This window comes from Branchiostoma lanceolatum, chromosome 18 (assembly GCF_035083965.1).
Source record: "Branchiostoma lanceolatum isolate klBraLanc5 chromosome 18, klBraLanc5.hap2, whole genome shotgun sequence".
Taxonomy (NCBI): domain Eukaryota; kingdom Metazoa; phylum Chordata; class Leptocardii; order Amphioxiformes; family Branchiostomatidae; genus Branchiostoma; species Branchiostoma lanceolatum.
This window is the reverse complement of record NC_089739.1, coordinates 7,984,238-8,006,276: the sequence shown is the minus strand read 5'-3', so window position 1 is coordinate 8,006,276 and position 22,039 is coordinate 7,984,238. Positions and strand designations below refer to the sequence as shown.

The window sequence follows — 22,039 nt, the reverse complement described above, 5'->3', positions numbered from 1 at the left end:
CAAAATGTTCACATCAAACCTTCAAAATCATATTTCCAGTTCTTGATTCTTTCAATGACGTAACCGTGAACATGATAGCTGTTTCGGGTCTCAGCACCTTGGCTAGCAAAAAACGTTCTATTGAGAAGCAAACAAACTATACATTTAATCATGATTATTATGATCCGTTTGCTTCTAGAAAGAACATTTAAGACAAGACACAAATTTTCTAAATGTCAAAGATGTATGGCTATAACAAAGACAAAGTAAAGATGAAATCCTTGCTCAGTTTTGGGAAGATACAAGTACTGGTACTAACTTGTTGTTCTTATGACAGAATACAGGGGTACAACATGGCCCCTAACATGGACAAACACTGGATCCTGCGCTGGACTCAGCAGCTCAGCGACAAGCAGCTGGCCTTCACCGACATGCTGCAGCAGAAGAGACTGCAGACTTTGCAGTCAGTAGATGACGCAGTAGAAAAGGTAAGAGTGGTGACACCAGGACTTGAAATACCACCTGCACATGTACAATGTATATGCAGGTTAGTGCAGGTAAAATTGGAGCTGTGCAGGTATTTCTGCTGTCTACCTGCACCCATCCCGCACCAGGGTTGTTGTTACCGTTGTGCCATGCTTTTGGCATTATTCATACAAAATTACAAGTATAGTGGCATCCTGTTGTACATATTACAAGATTCAAAATGGTACCAAGACCCCCCTTTTAAAACATTTTTGATTGACTGAAAGGAAAAGAAAATGACAGGTGGTAGATGCTTTGTTGCTGGCCTTTACAGACATACTGCAGTCAGTTGATGATACAGTAGAACTGGTAGGGTGAAGGTTGCCTGGTATCCATCCCATTCAACCTCCGTTTCTTTCATCCGATTCTCTCCTGCTGAATATGTTGTTAATGAACGAGTGTCAGACTACTTGGCAAGGGAAGCATTCTGAGGAGCGAACCAAAGCTAGAATAGGATGGATACCAGGCTAGAGCAAGACAGACTCATAAGAACAGTGGAAGCACTGGTAGGAGTACAGTGTAGTGTAGGTCTTAGCAACTGTGCTGTTACGTGTTTAGAAGGGACCCGCAGTCAGTGAATGATGCTGTCTGTGGAAAAGCCGTAGGGTAGAAGACATGGGGGAGGGGATAGGCACAGATATGATGACACAGGACAAAGGTAGAATGCTGTCTGCTGTGGCCTAAAGTTACCATACATTAAACATAGCATTTTACAGAAGATTGCGTAGTTTGAACCGGTACCAGTTCCACTTTCGAAACATTGTTTTTTGATGGACTAAAATGGAAAAGGAATGGTAGAATTGTCTGATGCAGGCGATTTTAAATGTTCAAGCTTAAACCAGTATAGGAATGCAGAAAGAAGCTACTGCGGCCTCTGCCTTACAAATGCAGGACATTTGCAAATGTGTCTGGCAACTTTAATCCTTACTGTATGTTTGTCGTAGGTCTACAACATGCTGATAGAGCAGGGCCAGTTAGAGAACACCTACATGATCTACACGTCCGACCACGGCTACCACCTGGGACAGTTCGGCCTGGTGAAGGGGAAGTCTTTCCCGTATGACTGGGACACACGGGTCCCTTACCTGATCCGTGGGCCATCAGTACAGCCTAATACTGTGTAAGTACCATTATGATAGTGACAATTAACATTTTCCAATTTTGTTTGTCATGCATGTATGTGTGTGCGTATACATGTATGTTTTTATGGTGAAGGGGAAATCTTTCCTGTATGACTGGGACACACGGGTGCCCTACCTGATCCGTGGGCCATCCGTACAGCCTAATACTGTGTAAGTACCATGAGAATATTTTCCAACCTTATTTGTCGTATATAATTATATGTTTATGTGTGTGTGCATATGTATATGTACCATGGGACCTATCCTCTTGTTTTGCCTGATCAGGAGTATTTTAAAGCAGTTGTCACAGTGACGGTCACACTGAATTTCACAATTGCCACGGGGTCGAGCACATTTTTGCCTGAAAATCTTCCTTATCACATGGTACGGGCCTTCAAATATTGGCTTATTGTGCTGTATTGGCTTATTGAACTTGGCACAACACTCTGGTCAACTTGGTACGGGTTCGGGTGTTCGGCCGAATTGTCCAGCGTGTTGGGCTGAGTTGGTCGATTAGCCAGGGGCCAAGTTACGAAAGGTCGGACAACCCATTACATGATTGTGCTCCTGTTATTTTAACCCCTGAGCTTGACAGTGTCGCAACATTGTCCCTGTTCCGCATCTGTCAGCACCTGGATCAGGTGACCTTGGGCAGACAGCTGCAGTCACAGCTACATGGCAGCTGTCGTCGTCTAGGCGGGACAAAAGAAAGGGTGGCTGTTACGAAAGATTAAGCCAGTAAACTGAAAACTTGAACAAACACCTTTAGAAGGAGTTCTGAATGGTTAAATCTAGCCATGCCGAAAGTGTTGACCAGAGAAAAGTCAGCAAAGTTTGATTCGAAAGATTCTTTGATTTAGGCTTTCCAATGCTGTTTTCAAGGCAATTTTAATAGCGAAGTGCATTCCAATGTCGGATCAAGGTCTACATTAATTAAATGCTATCAGAGATTTGAAAATGTTACCAACAGTTCAGGATGGAGTTTTATGTGATCTTATTGATGATACATTTTTTGCCACAAGTACAAGACTTATAAAATGTGAATATCAAGCCTGGCACTAGATATTCTTAAATGTTGTGAAGAGGTGAAGGAGCAGTTAATTCAATGGTCATGGTCCAAGATCTTTTATCAAAGAATACACTCTCAAGTTGTCTCCAAGCTAGACATATATATTCTAATCTGTTGGTTCAGTTCCACTCTTACCAATAGTTGTTAGTCAATACCAGGTAACAATGTCGTCTGAAGGGTGAGGTAGACTAAGGAGGAAACCCAATCCTGAATCAATGTTTTTAGGAAACAGTGTCTGTTTCCGACGTTGCAACGTGACGAAGCTTTAGTCAATGCCTGGCCGACACTTTGCACTGAATGTATTTGCACAGTTCTCTAAGTGGGGTTGGTGTTTATGTTTCTGCAAGTCCTGTCAGAGGGGTAGAAGGGTTTCTGTGCCTTTTTAATGTAAAGCAAAATCAATGTTTAATTCTGTGTACTGTAAATTCATTTACGTTTGTGCCAGTTAATTTTTTGTGGCGCTGTAAAAATTAGTCCTAAGTAGTAATGATACTGATGAATCAATTTTGCTGGGTTTTTAATTTTACGGCAGGAGGGGAAACAAGGTTTTAGCAGTGTTTTAAGTTTGTGGTTGAAACAATACTAATAATGAATTATTTTCGGAACTTCTTTTTGGAATACTAACTGTAGTTATACAATGGCATGCAAAAAGCAAATTCTGTTCTCAGAGCACATTCAAATGATTATCATCCCCATGCCATAAGCAATTTTTGTAGTCTGGTGATGTGTATTCCCTGAATATTACCAGGCTCCATGGAATATGTCCTGTCTGTTCCTTGGAATGAGGTGGTTAAACTGTCGTCTGTTGTGGCCATCTTGTGTCTATTACTCGTTTAGCGGTCCTAATGTGTAGGTGATGACAACCCCATGTTTGTGTTTTCCTTCCCTGAAACCCCAAACCAAAACTTTCCCACTCCCTTTGGACAGCCTGCAGCCTCAATGGAGAATAGATAAATCACTACAACCTGTGGTTCCTGTTATAGCTGACTCACATTTATCGTACAATTGCAAAATGTGTATTGTGGGCATTCTTGGGATAGTAAAGTACATGTACAAAATTGAGCTGTCTTCTTACAAAAAATGCCATCTAAGATTCTCGTCAGTGTTTGGTTATGTCACGGTCTCCTTGAAAAGTCTTATATTTTCCCAGGTAGGCCTGAAGGTGAGTTGAGAGCATCGCCTTTTCCATTCTTCTCGGTCTTGGAAGACCCTCTCCTCCTCAAGTCTGTCCAGTCTGCCCAATTTGTCTGTGACATCAAAATTGTACGACAGTTTACGATGCATGCCTATTGCCTTTACAGATAGCCCAAAACCTAAATAATATATACTGGTCACCTGGAACTTGTGAAATCACTGATTTTGGAAGTAGCATTCAAAAAGAGCACAGAAGAAGACTGAATATTAACCTAGTTTAAGATGTCTTCCAGGTGATCTGAATCCTTAAGGCATAGTTTATCCATCTACAAGACACATAAACTGAACATCAAGGTCGTCGAAGGTGACGTTTAATGCAGGCCTTTTACTCAAGGTCATTTGTGAACAGCCGCCCCCCAGATTGATTCTTTCCCATAATGCTCCATAGCTGTCACCACGGATACATTGTAGGGAAAACTATCAACACGGAGGTCAACAAAGGTCAACTTAAAACAGCCCCTCCCTCTCTGTAGAACAGACATCAGACAAACTGTCAATAAACAAAGTAGAAGTGATGAGCTGGCTACACTGCAATTTAACCTTCCTGCTACCTATTCCCATACCCAATACAAATTGATGCCAAACAGCTACCTTAGCAGTTTGAAGGTTATGGAGGGTGCAAATAAGGGGAATAAAATCAAAGTTCTTAGACATTCAATTTGTTCTTACACTTACAATATATACTTTCAACGTCTTTGTGTTGATTTTCAAACATTGTGAAAAATCATGTTTGATAAAAAAGTTGAGCAAGATGCTAAGGTGGTTTTTAAGACACTTCTTGGGACAAAACAACCATCTTCATGAAAGTTGTTTTAACCTTCTTCCTGCTATAGGCTAAGCTTATATATATAATTACCTTAAAAATTCTATGTGATAAATACTTAATTTTAACAGTCAAATATATGATAGTTTGAAATCTTCATTAACCAAGCAGTCTGTCAGAATAAACACCTGCATTGTTTCTCCTAATGTTTAGGTTATCCTTTGAGTTTCATATTCCGCCCATCATTAAGGAATTGTATAAATACCAAACGCATTTATGGTAATGTTTAGGTAAAGTCTACTGTCGTTGTGTTCAGTTACATGTCTGATTAATTTAGAGGCATTATAAGACAATTTCATAAATATGAGACCACAACCCAAGACACTTTCTTGTTTTAATGTTTAGGTAAAGTCTTTGTTTTAAGATACATGTATGATTAAATTGAAGTTTTCCCAACCAAGCAAGACATCATTAAGCAGTTCCTTAATATGTTATACCCAAGACACTTTCTTCTTTGATTAATGTTTAGGTAAAGTCTACTCTGTTCCCCCTTTAGTTTTCCCTTTATTATAATGATGTGGTTGACTGCATACACCTAGGGACCAACTGATAGATATTCAGACTTAATGAACTTGAACTGAGAGGTCAGGTACCCACTGTGACCAACTCATAAAGGGTGGATTGTGCTGGTGGGGGGTTTCGTGTGAACTCGGGGTAATTCAGCCCCGGTAACAGCCCCAAATCCTGTTGGTAGTAAACATTACCCCCAGCTTTTGTTATCACAGGAAAACAGGACGGAAAATTACCGTTCCATGAAACCCAGGCTGACGGATTAATAATGTTTTATAATTGAAATAAAACATTTTATAAATGACCTTTGTTGACGCAATAAGTGTAAAGAGAAGATGTATATTGTTAAACATGATATAACACAGAAAATGTTCTTTGAATGGTGCCTAAGGTATACCAGTGATAAAGCTATTTTTGTTTGCCGTTTTTGTCTAATACTGTAAATGCAGAAATGTTCATGGTGGTTTTACATGTATGTTTGCAGTTTTCATGTCAACTGTTTCACCATGAATTTAAAACCACCGCAAACACTTTTGTCCAATACTGTAGCAGTATGTGACCATAGCGCTGCCGCAAACTTAAAACCACTGCAAACACTTGCCTTAGCGCGAAATTAAAACCACACAAACTTAAATGCATTTACAGTAGTATTGACCATTGTGAGAAGACATTTAAATCATTTTCTAGTATATCAATTATCATTGAAATTGTATGTTGGCAATACAACCTTAACCTCAGCAAATGGATTAATGTCAATGAAACTCTTGTGACAAAGATACTCACACTATTCCATTATAAGTGTACAAGACTTTTAACAACAGACTGTTCAACTTAAAGAAAATACATACAAAACCTGTTTTCAACAGTCTTCAGCAAAGTTTCTAAGTTTAATCCTATCAAAGAGACTTAAGTTACTTTAGATTTAACTCTATCCGGTTATCCTGACAAATACAAACAATCCCCAAGAACGTTCAACCCGTTTGTATAAACTGTACAGCTCCTATAAGAGCCTTTCCAGCCAAGAAAACAATAGCGTCCTTCTTGAGTAGGACAACTTCCTTCCTCCAATATTTGACTTCCTCTTGAAGACCTGTCTGGGTTAAGGAGGGAGCGGCTTGCACTTGCACTTGAACAAACATCTCAAGTTTGTCATGAAGAAAACTTTCTCTGACTTCGAGAGCTCGTTGACTTTTCTAATGTACATACACCTGTATGGTATATCCTGTACTCATGATCAACTTGATTGTACCGATCTATTTTAGTAAGACTTTCCTTCCTCTTTACCACGTTTCCCAACATGTTTCTACACTTTACTGGGCCATCATACATTCGTTGTGTTTGGGCTAACATGTAATTTTGAATATTGTAGTTGCAGTTTGCTAATGATAAATTCGAATTTCAAAGACATTATAGAATTGAATGAGATTAGCAATATGAACGAAATGTAATTGAAAAAGAAAGCATGGCTAAAAGATGAGTACAATGAGTGTGTGTTGTATTCACGTGTAAACCTCTTTTAAGATCTTAACGTTAAGTGAGAACATTTTTCATGATATGATTACTAAATCATTAGCAACTGATAATTCTAAAAAATTTAAACAAGGGATGCTTTATCCTTCTGGTTGCCAAACCATCGCCTCTGAAGTTCTTTCGTCTTAGATTTGCGAGGTTTCATGTAAGAGTCATCTGAGAAGTAGGTGTGGTTCAAGGGGCAACAATAGGCTCTTGAACCAGTCTGCTGGTATGACATAGATCAAACACCCAATCCAGCTTTGACATGTTCTCTGTACGGTAGAGAAACGCCATTGTGTGGGTCTGTTCAATTGTCGGTGTCAAAAGTGGGGTGGCCCCAAAAGTTCACTTGTTGCCTCATAATGAGGTTAGAAAACTTGTGTCGTTTTTCCCCCTTGATAGCTTTGCATCAAAATCAAAATTTTGTACTTTTTAAGGTAAGGTAAAGCAGTTAACTGTTGTCCTCAATTGAGCTGAAGCCAGATACTTTTTCGAATACATGTACCTCACGTTTCGAATATTTTCAGTGTTTCCTGATCACTGGGTCCCCCCTTTGAAGCTTTTTGATAGCACCAAACACCTTTTGAACATCCAGATAGACTTTGATTAGAACAAAAGCAAGCTTTTGCAATAATCCCTTTCTAACATCAGCACTTAAAGTAAGTCCTCAATGCCTTCAATCATGTCAACTTTGTATGAAGAAAACATTTGACATTTGCGACTGTGTGTCTCGGTAACTCCCTTTGAAGTGGTTACATCTCCAGTGTTGCCCTTCCCTTGTGATGTTTGTCTGTGAACCATGGAGAAAAGAGTGAACCTTGTCCTGACATGACAGTCTGTCATGCCACGCACTTGGCAATGCAGAAACACAATGTCGTGCATTGTACTTGAGGAGTTGTGTGGCTTAGTAGTCGGGAAGTTTGGCATATTTTCCCAACATTTAGGTGGTTATTTGTATAACTTACACAAGCCCCAAGGCTCAACTGGCTTTTTTCCTGGTCTGACTGTCGTAACTGTACAACTACAAGGCAGCTTTGTCATTATGAAAAGCCAGCAACCTGTCCGTGTATACCTCCAATGATATCTTGCAACAGAAACTGTTTTATAGCAAATTAAAGATAACCTGCTGTTAACGTTCTGTGTGATATTTTCCATTACAATATACATGCTATACAATATACAACTTGCATTTGTTACCAATGGGAAGGAGGTTCACGTGTTTTTAGGTACCCGGTAATGTAGAATAATAAAACGACACCCCCATTGTGTTGTCTTGTTTAATTTCTTGGTACATGACATTGTGTAACATTTTCGATTTCCTTGAAGATATTGCAATGAGGTTCTTGCTTGAAATTGTCTCTCTAGCTGTACTATTTTGGTGATTCACCCATTTATAAAATTTCTGTTTCTCTCTCCCAGCATGTCCCAGATCGTGCTAAACATCGACCTGGCGCCCACCCTGCTGGACATCGCTGGTGTGGACGCGCCTCCGCAGATGGACGGTAACTCCATCATGCCGCTGTTCGAGAACGCCAGTGACATCAAGTAAGTGCAGAAAATCCAGACAGGCTCTGTTCAGTATAGTGCCGATACCTAAGTCATCATCCATCAATGTTGAACATGAGTTTAAAGATCTCTATTCTAGAAAATGCTTTTCGATAGCTAATAACACAATGGGGCCTTGCTATGCATGTGTACTATTGTGTCTGCTTTTTGTTGCCTTGTACTGTCCTTTGTTTGTGTTCATGTTTGTTGCCAGTGCTAATCAACTCTCTCATAGACCAAAATGTTTCAAAACGTTCGCTGAAAGTACAATTTTTTTATGGTTGATAATCTTTCAAAAGCTTTTATGGATTAATTATTTGACTGATTACCTTAGTGGAAGGTAGGTTTACACAGCCATGAAGTTGATTTTAAAAGAAGTTTCATACTTAGGTAACACCAGCTTTATATACTGGTATCTCTGATTTCCTGTGCAAAGTTGGAACAGTTGTTTTTGTCCAGCTATAAAGGTACTCAACACACACATGGTGACACCTTATTACAAAAGGAATGTCCAGGTTCTCTGTCAAGAAAGAAAGTCCCTTAAACTTTCTGTGCTTTCTGTTGTGTCCAGCTTGCTGACATTGTTTCTAATGTCATTCCTTCTGTCTATCCTCCTTCATTCTTTCCCACTGTCTCTCTGTCTTTGTCCCTTCACTTTCCAGCTTTTGAAAATGTAAACCTTTCAGTTTAATGTTGTACTGTTGGTTGGCAGGTAAGTCTTTATTGATATTGTCCTTTTTGGCAATGCCATAGGGGTGGAGCCTCTTTGCACTTGCCTTGCATTGTAATACTAGATTGACTCAGAGAGCATTATTTTACACTTGCATCTTTTCTGAGCCTGGTGCATTTCAGCTTTGTGAATTCCTCACTTCTTGGTCCACCTTTCTCTGCATCTGACATATTCGCATGTTTGCTGTTTCTGAATTTGTGTGCATTTCATAACCTAATCTGCATGTTGTCATGGAGACACCCCTCTGTCACGAGCTACGTTGTTCTCTTGACAGGAAGGCGATAAAACGACGCATCTGGAAATGCCGCTTGCAGATTCCAGCCCAATATTGGAGCATATGGTGACAATAAAAAAACTCCCCATCCCAGACCCATTCACCCCATCTCACAGATACTTATACCATGATCATAGAGAGACTTTTCTTGTTCACAACATTTCATTGTTAAAAGGAATGATTATAAAATCTGTTTCTCTGTTGAGAAAAGGGTGTTGAGATTTGTCTACAGCTTTTTATTGTTGGAAAGAACAATTAATGATTACTGCTGTCTTGGCACAAAAAGACATACAAATTACAATGAAGAAAAATGGGAGGAGAGAAATTCTTGAAACAACAGCCCTCCAGCTATTCTTGCAATAGAGCACTTTTGCCTCTGCATTTAGTGTCTTCTTTTTCTACTGAACTCCTAGATCTTCCAGACTTGTCTTCCTAAATACCCTGCAGCTGCAAAGTCTCAGGCTTTGTTTTCTTGTAGTTTGGAGAAATTGTCCCTGATTTGGGACTAGTACTCCTATCTCACATAAAGCAAGAACAAATGACAAAATTAGAATGTGCAAATTTCTAGGTTAAACTGACAACTGTACTCAAACAAACAGCCTATCTTCTGATTGCTTCATGTCATGACGGTTCTTGTATTCTTTTCTCATGACTAACTGCTATTGATATATATGCATGGAGAACTGCTTTCTATAGGTATTAACTGCACTTAGGCAGATCTTGTGTGAAATGTTGATGATGACATGTTATGATTTTTTTTTCAGCAACAAAGCGGGAAATAAGAAGAAAAAGCAGTGGAGAGATACATTTCTTCTGGAGAGAGGGTAAGTTTGATTGTAGAAAAAAGATGAATGACATGGAGCCTGCTCACTTATACAGTATCTGATTGAGTTATTATACATGTATGTAAGTCATTTGAGCTGGGAGAATGACCAGCAAACACACTGATAGTAGCATGCTTAGTCCAGTGGTTAGTGACCCTGCCTCTGGACCAAGATGTTGGGAGTTCGAGTCCCGTCTGTTGTAGCTCGTCTTAGCTACATACTTCTGGAACATGTTGCAGTCCTTATGATGGTACAATAAGCCATGGTTGTCCACTTTTCATTATGCTGGATGAATTTTCCCAGCACAATGAATTGTATACTGTACATAGTGTCTGTCTTCTCTGTCATGACCAGTGATAGTATAGCTCTTCAGTGAGCTAGACTGGGTCAAGATCACCTTCACCTTTTCCTCTTTCACTGAATCTCTACCTTCTTGCCTCACAGGAAGATTCCCAAGAAGATGGACCGTACCATCTTAAGGATCAATGAGAAGCTGCCCAAGGAGGTTCTGCTGTCGATTGAGTGCCAGAAGGAGGATTATCAGTCTCCCTGCAAGCCTGGCCAGGTCACCCCTCCTTTTATTTGGACTAGTCCATCACTACTATTACAGTATACATGTAGAATACTGTAAAAGGGGAAATGTTTGTGGTGGTTTTACTGTTTGTTCGCTGTTTTTGTTACAGACCTCTTCACTGGGAACTTAAAACGAGTGCAAAAATGTTTGTTCTATCTCCTTCCCACCTACATGCCTCAATGTCTCAACCACAAACTTAAAACCACCGCATATGCTCCATTTTCTCCCTTGTGCAAAATTAGATACCCTTGAATATTTCCCCATTTACAGTAGTCTTGAATGCTCTGAAAATCCTTGATTGAAAGTTCTTATGGATGTACAATAAACTCTTTATCAGATTTTCAGGGGAACTTAAAAGACAACTTTTTGAGATATGATACACTGAAGTTGCTGGCTAGACAATATATTGCTTTAAAGTAAATCTTCTGTCTTACTAGTTTAAGCCTTTATCAAGATGACTTTTGTAAAAAATCCTTGTCTATGTGAAATACTGTATGACATATTAGAAGATGTGAGAACGTGCAAATTTTGGTAGCTAGACCATATAGTTTCTATAAAATCTACCAAAGCATTCAAGGAAGATATTTTCATTTTCTAATATTTCTTAATTCAGTGTTGATGTTTTCCTGTGACCTTCTAGGCCTGGGAGTGTATCGAGCGGGGCGGCATGCTGAGAATGAAGAAGTGCAAGTTCAAGAAACGCCCGGGAAGACACTGCGTCTGTCGGAAGAAAGTGCCGACGGTTCCGAGGGACGAGAGAAGAAGCCAGCGAAACTTTCTGAAGGACCATGCGACTCAAGGTAGAGGTACCTGCCTGAGCTTTTACTTACATAGCTAGGACTTGGTGTGATTAACATGTTTGGGGTTGATGTCAACTTTCATAAGTCTTCCCGGTGTCCTAAGGCTGCCACATTAAGAAAACTGTGCTGTCGAGACCTTACCATTAACAAAATGGCGTTATTGAGGCCTTCTCAAGAATGTCTTGAACACCTGGATACCTGAAGTGTGCACACCTGGGGGATTACTGATGCTGCATCTAGATAGTAGATCTTTTTCAAATGACCGTTTGAAAAAATGAGTGTGGCAGTCTAGATCTGAGGGTACACAGTGGAAGTATGAGAGTTGAAGTTAAATATCTCATAGTCTGGGCCAGGGTTCTAGCCAGCATCTCGATTGTGTCTTTTTAAGAAATTTTATTGCTCTTGGAGGACAAAAGGTTGCACCATCATCTTGTCAGATAGAACTGATTTGTTACATGACTGAAATCAAATGAACTTATGGCAGAATACAAACAGGAGTTTGCATTAAAATATTGAGACAACAAAAAAAGTCAAGTGCTGTCTAGGGCCCTGGTCTGAGCTATTGGAATCAGAGGATTTGCTTATTGTGCAGTGGATCTTTGTTTGTATGTGCAGTTTGCTGTTGTTTCTCGACTGTCTGATAAGTGCTTTTTTATATTATAGGCTTGTCTTAAGTAAAGTAAGACAGATGCTGCTTTGCTCTTTTGATAGAAAAACATGATTCTGTCTTGTATAAAAGTGTTTTCGGGTTCGTGTCCTTGCAGATTTCCGATTCCGCTTCATACGCAGTGCAGAAGTCACAGAGGAGGCCGCCTCTGAGAACCCCGGGTACAAGAGCATCCTGAAGCGCGCTGTCAGCCCCGGGAAGGAGTGGAGGGATCCATTCTCCTTTCCCCAGGGGGACCAGTCCTTTCCCAAGTGCTTCCTGTTCCCCAACAACACTGTGAAATGTGACAATGTCATCTACGAATCTTACGATGCCTGGAAACAACAGAAGCAGTCCCTGGATGCACAGGTAGGGTTTATATCCAAATTACATAATAATTTCAGTTCTGTTATTATACATACCCCATACATAGGATATTACAACACTGGGTACTCCAGATTTGGAAAATACAGAGAATTTGGAAAATGTAATCAAATTTAAAGCTTCTACTTTTAGGAAGCCAAATAATATAATGATTTCAGTCCAGTTATTATACATACCCCATACATAGGATATTACAACACTGGGTACTCCAGATTTGGAAAATACAGAGAATTTGGAAAATGTAATCAAATTTAAAGCTTCTACTTTTAGGAAGCCAAATAACATAATGATTTCAGTTCAGTTATTATACATACCCCGTACATAGGATATTACAACACTGGGTACTCCTGATTTGGAAAATACAGAGAATTTGGAAAATGTAATCAAATTTAAAGCTTCTACTTTTAGGAAGCCCAGTATAGCTTTACTTTACAATTGAAAGAACATACCTCTTTACTAGTACATGCACTAGTAGTATAATTGCACCTTTATTTCTGTCTACAATGTAGACCTGTACAGAGATGTTTGACTTGAATCAGAGTGTAATTCTACATTCAAAGTGAACATTTTTAATTTGTGTATTTTTTATTGGAGATTAGCTCAACTGGTGTTTTGTTATTAAACAGTTGTTAACAATTTCATTTGGGCAAATCTTACAAAGAAAACATTCAATCATTTTGCAGATCGCACGACTGAAGGGGAAACTCGACGGCCTCAAGGACATCCGCGGCCATCTGAGGAAAACAAAACCTCTAGATGGGGAGGAGGGGGAGGTGGAGGAGACATTCATCCCCATCTTTCCTGCAGTCGGAGATTATGAGGAGGAGGAAGAGGATGATGATGAGGAGGAAGAGGAGGAGGAGGATTGTGTTTGTGCAGAGGATGAGGAGGTCGTGTATGTGGATGGAGATGGTGTGGAACAGGACAGACCATTCTACAGTAGTGGGTGAGTCAAGGGTTTAAAAAAGTACACAGTAAAAGTAAGGCTATGTTGATCAGATTATATGGATGACATCCTCTGCGCACCACAAAATTGATGCAAGTGTGCAAAGAAAGCAAAGTTGGGCCAAAACAAAAGTTGTATGTAGATTAACAATCACAGGCCTAGGCATGTTGTATTACACAAATCAAGTCTGTTTTGACTTTGAAGTTTAGCTCTCACTCACTCAAATTCACACACAGTCACTATCTGGTTTGCCGGTTTCATCTGTTGTTCTCTGTCAGACAAGGGTTAGATGTGCTTGGTCATATATGTGTAGGCTTGATGGCAGCCCGCCAGATGCCTCTGTCTTTTGGGTTAACACTGTGTAGGTTGAGGAGGTTATGGTCTCATGCTGACGTAATGAATGGCATAAAGACTTTTTAAACAACATTCTACACTCAAATCTGTCATCTACATGCATTCCTCTATAGTATCAACTAACAGAAATATTTTGTGACCTTCAATCTTAGACGGAGAAGGTACGCTGCTCCACGGGACAGAGAGAGAAGATCTAGAGAACGAGCGAGGGATCGTACCGGCCTCAGAGGCAGCGACCGTCGACAGAAGCTGACACGACCTCCCAACCCCCATCCACAGGGAGAACATCCCATGAAGTAAGCACCTCTGATTGGTGATAGCAGTCCCATAGCATTTTTGAGGCTGTGAGGCCAGTGGGTTGTTACTTACTGTGTCTAGGGCATGGTATTAGAAGGCTGAGCCCATCACTTTTCTTCCACCATCTGTTACCTCCCCAACCAGAGTTAGGTACCGATTTTACACCCGGGTGGAGTAAGGACACAGTATCTAGCCGGGAATGGCAGGTATTGAACCTGAACCTGTGACCTCTTGATCTCGTGCACGCTAGTCTAGTCACTTGGCCATTTGATGCCACCTCGCCTTACCTCCTCCCTCATGACCTCAATGAAAAGCGGCCTTTAAGCTGATCTAAGCTTCTCATGAATAAACAAGGTTAAAGAAAAACGTCTCTTACTGTAATTTTGATTGACAGGGCCATCAGAGAAGGGATTAAGAGCATCAAGGTGACCCCAGAGGAGCGAGAAGAACGACAGAAGAAGAAGGAGAGGAAACAGATGAGACGTCTGAAGATGGGCAACTGCAACCTGGAGGGGCTGAACTGCTTTGAACACGACAACGACCACTGGACGGTCCCGCCGTACTGGACAAGTAGGTGTAATCATAGAGAAAAGGATGCATACATGTGTAGCATGCAGGCCTATTTGTACCACATTGATTTGGTTTATATGAGTGAATGAATTAACAAACAAACAAACAAACCAACGCTTTATTGCATGAATTGACAAACTTATGCCTGCTTCGTAAGTTATAGGTCGGGGGAGGGGCTATCAGAGCAAATGCTTTTCGGTGTATAGGGTTGTGTCCATCCCTGTTTCTACAGCCCTTGGGCCGCACTGTTGTGCAAGCACTACAGCAGGGGGCTGGTCCACTGGTAGTGGTGTGCATTCAACTACAGTTTATTCTCTTTTACATACTGCTATTAAGTGCTGAGTGCTCAAAATGCAAATATTTGACAGACAGACTGGCAGTCACTCTCTCATTGGTCGCTAACTGTGATGGACAGTCAGGATCAGTCTATTAGCGCTTGGATTTTCTATTTGTTCTTACCACACAACGACATCGCATCTTTGCTCCTTGAATGTCAAAATGTAACGGTATATTGTTATCAAAACTTACTATGTGTAGGAATGACAGAAATTGGTGTTTCTTAATTCGAGTTTCAAGCCTCATAAAATGCTCTGGTATAATGTTCTGGTACCTGTTTTTATTTGCAGAGGGAAGTTTCTGTTCATGTATCAACTCCAACAACAACACCTACTGGTGCCTGCGGACCATCAACTCCACCCACAACTTCATGTACTGCGAGTTCATCACTGGCTTCGTCGAGTACTTTGACCTCTTAGAGGATCCTTTTATGGTAGGAGTCAATCTGCTGTTTAACCTTTAGCACACTGAAGTAGCCGTTCCGCACCCAATTCCCCATTGGTTACAGAGTTAGGCAGCAGGGAAAAGGCTAAAACAAAATCCATACATTTTGTACATGGCTAAACTATGTCAATTTCATTTAAAAAACAGATTCTTAGTACAGTACAGTTTGGCTGACGTTTGCCAGTTTTGTTTCAACAATGTTCAGAGAGGTTTATCCTAGATCCCTTCCTGATTATGTTTACTTGTTGAGGTCCCAGCAGTTTGATTAGTTGAAAAAGGTACTGAACTGGAAGATCAATTTAATGTAAAAACTGTTGGAGGGTAAGTCTACAAAGTTTCTTCAGGGAGTGAACATGGTCAGATGCAAGTTTTCCTCCGAACCCTCTGTTTTCATGATCATCCTATCCTCTTGCTAAATTTTACTTTAAATGTTATGAGACCAAAGGAAATACTAGGTGTTGCCTGATAGTCATGATCACTTGCTGCAAACCTTACTAGTACTAGGAACGGCGTCTAGTACTACAAAAGATTTGCACTCCTTAAGAATTATGTATACTTATGATATTAAATGTATTTTCCCCATGCAGTTACACAATAACATACACAGAGTGTCGGAGCCGATGCTGGCCCAACTACATGATCAGCTGGTCATCCTCAGACGGTGCGAGGGCGCGAAGGAGTGCACGCCCAAACCTCAGAATTCTAATATGAGAAATAGACATCGTAAGTTAAACCTTTTTGTACTTAAAAGCTTGTTACCAATAGACTTGTGTTATTTAGATTGTACATATGCCAGATACATGTACTCATATCTTCTGTATTTGAGATAAGTTCAGTTTCATTCTTACAGTTGCCCACAGTAGTGGCCAAGATTGTAAAAGATATCAGATTTTACAAAATGTAGTTTCAGATGAACCTCTGAGCTTGCATGTTGTATGGAACCAAGTTTGTATTGATGCACAGTTAAGGTGTAGTTGTATTGCTCTCCCATTTCAACAATTTTCTCTGTTCTTAGATGACAACATACATGTAGCATGTTGTGCAAATTTGATATCGATTCCTGTTGATTAGTAGAATGTAAAAGACAAACCTCTCTCTTTCTGTAGATGAACTGTGTTGTATAATTTTTCCTTTTTCTAGACGAACTACAGGTTGTTGTGCAAGTGGTTTCCACATTTCTTGACCCTCTTGTATTTATTCAGTCAGGGTTCTTTTGACCCTTTCAATACCCGGAGTCTGTTCCAATACTTTGACAGAGTGGTCACTGGTTCAATTCCCAGTCCAGCACCTTTATCTTCAGCACAACTTTCCTCCATCTGATTTCTGCTACTTGAAACTCCAATTTGGTCTCTGCAATTATAAAATCACATTGCTGTTGTACTTACAAGCTGTCTATTTGGAAATTGAGGTTTACTTTCTACACTTTTGCACTACTTTGTCCCAAGTCTCCAAGTAGATGTAAGGTTCTGTCTTGTATTGCGCATCTTTGTAGTCAGGTGCATGATTTTCCTCACCTTGCCAAAGAGGAAAGCAGGAACCACTAGAGGGATGTACAGAATGCAGTTTAAAAGACATACGAAGCCAGTCTAAGTCTCACATCTGCTAGGGAATTTACTTCTACCACCAGTGCCCACCCCTTCTCCAAGGGTTTTTCCTCTGTTCCTTATGTGTGTTCTTGAACATCTCTCTCCACCAGGAAGGAGACATGGAAAAGACGTCAGGGACCAAAGGTAGTGTTTCCATGGCAACGCATGCCTGCTGTAACCACGGCAACTGACGTACGCAATCCGGGTGACAAACAACCTCTCATACTGACTCTGTTTTTCTCCACTAGTCGCCTAGATGCATGGCTGAACCTTGACCTCTTGCATGGTTGACATATGACCTCTTGCATGGCTGACCCATGACCTCTTACACTGATTTGCTTGTCATGATTTTTTCTGCATGCTGATTGGTTGATGCACCCTTGTTTTTGAATCCCAGAATCATCATCATGAAATGATTGGACTAAACCATTCTTTAGAAGGAGCAGGCATTATTTTCACCATGATTTTGCAATGTTTACTTGGCTACTTCATTTTGCATACATTTTTCATAAACATTTTCTCTATTTTTTTTTATTTGCCCCAGTAATATTTATCCTTACATGTGCTTACACTTCTCCATTTGAATGGTGAAATGAATTGCCAAAGTACATGTTTGTCTGTAGAAAGAAAATCTGGCCCAACTTTACAGCGCTAGATTTAACAATGAGTGGTGTGCGGTGCAGTGTAGTGTAGTGTGTAGGAGGGACGTTACTGCTAACCTTTGCATGGCTCTTCAGAGAGCGTAACAATTCTAGCACCAAATCAATGATACCAAGATGTATAGGTTCTCATTTACTATGTGTGATCATATATCATTGTTTCCTGGTTTTATGTATCAGTTTTGTGGTTTTTCATGTGTTTCATTTATTTTGTATATGTGCCATGTTTTTCTTATTATTTCTTTGTTATTTGAAAACTAATAAAAAGAATAAATGTAAAAAATTTCTTAAGAAAAAAAAAAGATTTGCAAAAAAAATCTGTGTAGAGTGGCTTGACTTTTAAGAAACAAAATCAAAGATTTACATGTAGATGTTCTTTCCTACTTTTCTTGACTGACTTATAACTTGCGTTGGGTGTGGAAAAGCTCAGATTTCTAAACTATTTTCTGTGTGATACAATAATGTGATGTTTTTGATCATTGATATTCTGTAATTTGGTGGTTTGTCAATCTTCATAACTGTTAGATATCTTACTTGTCGACTGACTCTTATTTTGAGTTTCTCTTTTCATTTGTAGAAGAACCAAGTGGAGAGGGTGGAGAGGATAAAGGGTCAGATGTCAAAGGTGAAAGTTCAAAGGGTAGCAGACATCACAGCTTCCAAGATGGCAACGACTCAACTGAAGGAAGTGGGTCACGTTTCCATGGCAACCATCCAAAGGAATATGCAGAGTTAGGTTCAGGGTTTCTGTGACTCACTGAACTCTAAACCCTGACCTTCTGAACTTGACCTTTGTCCCCTGACCTTGCCATAGCTAGCTCAGAAGCCCTCGACTTTTTAACTGTTGCATTTGTTAGTTTGACTCCCCTACATTAGCTCAAAGGTAGTTACAGGGAGCTGAGTAATTATAACAATTTATTGGGGGTTATTTTTTGTCATAAGGCAAGACAAAAACTTAACTTAGTTTGCCGTTTTTCCGTGCTGAATTCTTGCCTTTGTTATGTTAGGACACATTCCAGGTTAAGACTTCTGGAATTTTACCTTAGCGTGCAATTTTCTAAAGACAAACATCTTTTAGATCAACTGTTGAAGAAAAAAACTGACCGACCATGAATCTTAAAGGGGCATATTGTAGAATCTGGTGGGCAAAAACTACAAATAGTAAGAATTTGAAAGATCTACACTAAGATTCACATTTGTAACTTATTTGTTACTTATTTCCAACATATTCCCGTCATTTTGTCACATTTCCACCATTAACAAACGACGAAAAACGCAAAACGTGTAAAATCTGGTTCATTTACATATTAACTTGCGTCCCGCAACTTAAAATGGAAATAAGCCAGCGTAGAACGCTACGAAAAATCAGAATCGACCGTTATGGTCGGAGTTCGAGCGTCACAGGAAAATCACCACAAGTGACTAAACTTCAGAACGTCGGGCGTTCGATCGCGTGTTCGGTGGTTCGTCGGGATGTTGGACAAGATGGCGGCCAATTCAAGCGGCGGCGGGGATTGCGTATATAATTCTTTTCAAGATGTTCGCACGACACTACAAAGTCGCATCCGTACGTGATGAATATTGCTGTGCAGTGTAATAAGGTAGATTCAACTGATGATGTAGAAAAATAATCAAAAACAAAGAATTTTGTTTTATGTTCATGTCACAATATGCCCCTTTAAGCATGGAATATCCCTTAATGAATTAATATAAGACGGACATACTCATACGAAGACCTAAACGCTGTTTAAGTTATTATCTCCTTGCTGAATGTTGAAGATTTTCCCAAATATCATAGAGCTAAGTTGTGCTATTATAGCAGTTCATGTCATAAAGGTGTAAATAGTGATAAACCTCTACATATTTTGTATAAGAATAGGAAGTACATGTAGTATAGAGTTCTCTGATGATTTGTAAAATTGTTTGTTCTCAACTGCCGTAGCTGCCGTTCTTTGAGGTTGAACTGCCACAAATTTCCCCTTGCTTTTCTAACTCGGCTGCTTTTTATGTATTAAGAATGCAATTTTTTTGTACACAAAAGATTTTTTACATGCTTCCAAAATTTTATGATTGACATCTATGTGTAAGATAGGAATTTCGTTACTGTTTAAGTGTTTATTGTTTTTCAGTAAATATGAGTTGTAAGTTATCGATTTACAAAAAGGACTTTTTCATCTGTGTCAGTCAAAAAAGTCATACTTCTTGAGGAAAAGGTAGAGCCATTGGCTAAGTGTATTTAAGGCACAAAGGCACAATATTATGCATATTTTGCTGTTAAGATACTGTTAGCTAGTGCACTGTCAGATTCCATTCATATGTTCGTGGAAGGTCTACCTTTACTCGAGTAGCAGCATTTTTGACACAATCTCCATTCTACAATATGGTCTAAAACTAAAAGTGGTTGTATTCTGCAAAATGGGGTATTCTAACATACCAATTGAAAAACTGGATAGACGTCACTACCGACCCTATAGATAGACATAGCCTGTGTTACACAACCTCTCACTGTCAGGGACTGATTAAGCTTGTGTCAGACCAGGAGAAGGGCTGAAAAATCATTATTTAGGTTATTACATACACATCATAGTATGACTTGATGATATTGAAAACAGTACTTCGTCATTTTTTTTAACAGTCTTCTGGAGAAAAATAAGAAAGCCTGCTGTTAAAAGAATCCAGTGGCAGTAATTGTGAATTGGAACGGTAACATTAAATGTTGACTCTAAGTAAAACTACAAGTTGAAGCAAAGAATAAGCAGATAAAACTTTGATGAGTTTGATGTACTAAAAAATCATGAGATTAGATCAAATTTCAATATGGATGCTGCTGAGAGGATTACCATAAGTAGGAAAAACCTTTGACTCTGCTGTCAAATTATCAGTGATGGGTGGAAAGAAAAAAAGACATGACAAAGAATCATTCTTCAAGTCGGTGCACAGCTATTGTATAGTGTACTTAGTACAAATTGCTCTAAATGAAAAAAAATCTTTTCCTCTTGCTTGCTAGAAATGTCAGCAGTAGTTCCTGTCTTGTGTGTATTATATACTCTGGAAGGATGCGCATGTTGTACATGTATGTGTGGCAGACAAAGAATCGTATCTAGTACTGTAACATGTATGTTGCTAGATCAGGACCAATACAAAGTGGTGCTACAAAAACTTTCCTTGTACGTCATATGTACATGAAAGCACTTAGCAATGCACAACCCCACACCGAACATTTTGACTGATTACAAAAAGTACATTTCTTCTTGGTTAAAAAGTATATTTCAACACAACCTATCCCATTTCCTGATCCCAAAATGTTGATTTCTCTTTACTTCAAAATTGATGGACACAGATCTAATAAAAGTTGGGCCTAAGTCCAGGTACTTGTTATAAGCCCATGTCAGGATACCCCAAAAACAGAACTTAAAAATAGGAATACTGAGGCTCTGTCCACTGCACATGTACAGAAAGACAAAAATAAAAGTCCTAAAACTGAAACAAACAAGTTTAACAAACAAACAAACAACTAAATAAAGAAGAGTTGTAAGATAATGCAGTCAAAGGCTGGGTGGCGAAACACGGGGAAAACCATTTCACTGACAGGTTTCTTGATAGGAAAAATCTGCTTCTGATGGAAGCTAGCCTCCTTTCTTCCTTAGAAGATAAATGAATTGTCCCCTGGGACTCAATACCTGCTTAACCATCATGCTACTATGGGCTCCTCCATGCGTCAGACTTATTAGAATGTAACATAAGTCAGCATTTAGAAGGTTAGTGAATGAAATGTACTTGTACATGTTAATGAAACACAGGGAAAACCATTTCACTGACAGGTTTCTTGATAGGAAAAATCTGCTTCTGATGGAAGCAAGCCTCCTTTCTTCCCCTAGAAGATAAATGAATTGTCCCATGGGACTCGATACCTGCTTAACTATGGGCTCCTCCATGCGTCAGATTTATTAGAATGTAACATAGGTCAGCATTTAGAAGGTTAGTGAATGAAATGTACTTGTACATGTTAAGCCATTGGGAAAAAAAGAATGTGGCAGATTTGAATGTAAATATTGATTATATGTAGCATTGCAGTTTTAACATCATTGACACAAAGCCGTATAGTTTTAACACATTGTCACCTTTTAGACCATTGTATGCATGAAGTGTTTGACAATTACAAACTGTAGAAGAAGTTCACAACGTACATAAACATCACTTTATTTTTGTAAACTTGAGACAAAGATAGGAAACCATTCGATGCGACGTTTTAAGAGTGAAACATTCTGTCAAGATGATAACTTAAGAAAACTTGGTGTAGTGTTCAGTGTCTGTATGTTAGACTGTAGGCTCTACAA

The 22,039-nt window shown here is 39.4% G+C and overlaps 1 protein-coding gene across 9 annotated transcripts in view; it reads left to right on the top strand.

Annotated features, from left to right (window-relative positions):
* LOC136424629 (extracellular sulfatase Sulf-1-like) overlaps nt 1-18,817 on the top strand; it is a 92,772-nt gene extending 73,955 nt beyond the window's left edge. For 5 of the 9 annotated variants that reach the window (XM_066413247.1, XM_066413248.1, XM_066413250.1 and 2 more), the window contains 13 exons: nt 317-467; nt 1,449-1,624; nt 8,153-8,278; nt 10,047-10,106; nt 10,551-10,671; nt 11,321-11,486; nt 12,245-12,495; nt 13,194-13,456; nt 13,963-14,106; nt 14,502-14,677; nt 15,304-15,446; nt 16,045-16,180; nt 18,280-18,817. In XM_066413247.1, the coding sequence (XP_066269344.1) occupies nt 317-467; nt 1,449-1,624; nt 8,153-8,278; nt 10,047-10,106; nt 10,551-10,671; nt 11,321-11,486; nt 12,245-12,495; nt 13,194-13,456; nt 13,963-14,106; nt 14,502-14,677; nt 15,304-15,446; nt 16,045-16,180; nt 18,280-18,455 (2,089 nt within the window). In that variant the 3' untranslated portion in view covers nt 18,456-18,817. Of the gene's footprint in view, nt 1-316; nt 468-1,448; nt 1,625-8,152; nt 8,279-10,046; nt 10,107-10,550; nt 10,672-11,320; nt 11,487-12,244; nt 12,496-13,193; nt 13,457-13,962; nt 14,107-14,501; nt 14,678-15,303; nt 15,447-16,044; nt 16,181-17,153; nt 17,249-18,279 lie in introns of all 9 variants that reach the window. The other 4 variants (XR_010753903.1, XM_066413254.1, XM_066413253.1 and 1 more) reach the window with 4 other exon arrangements.
* The last annotated feature ends 3,222 nt before the right edge of the window (nt 18,818-22,039 follow it).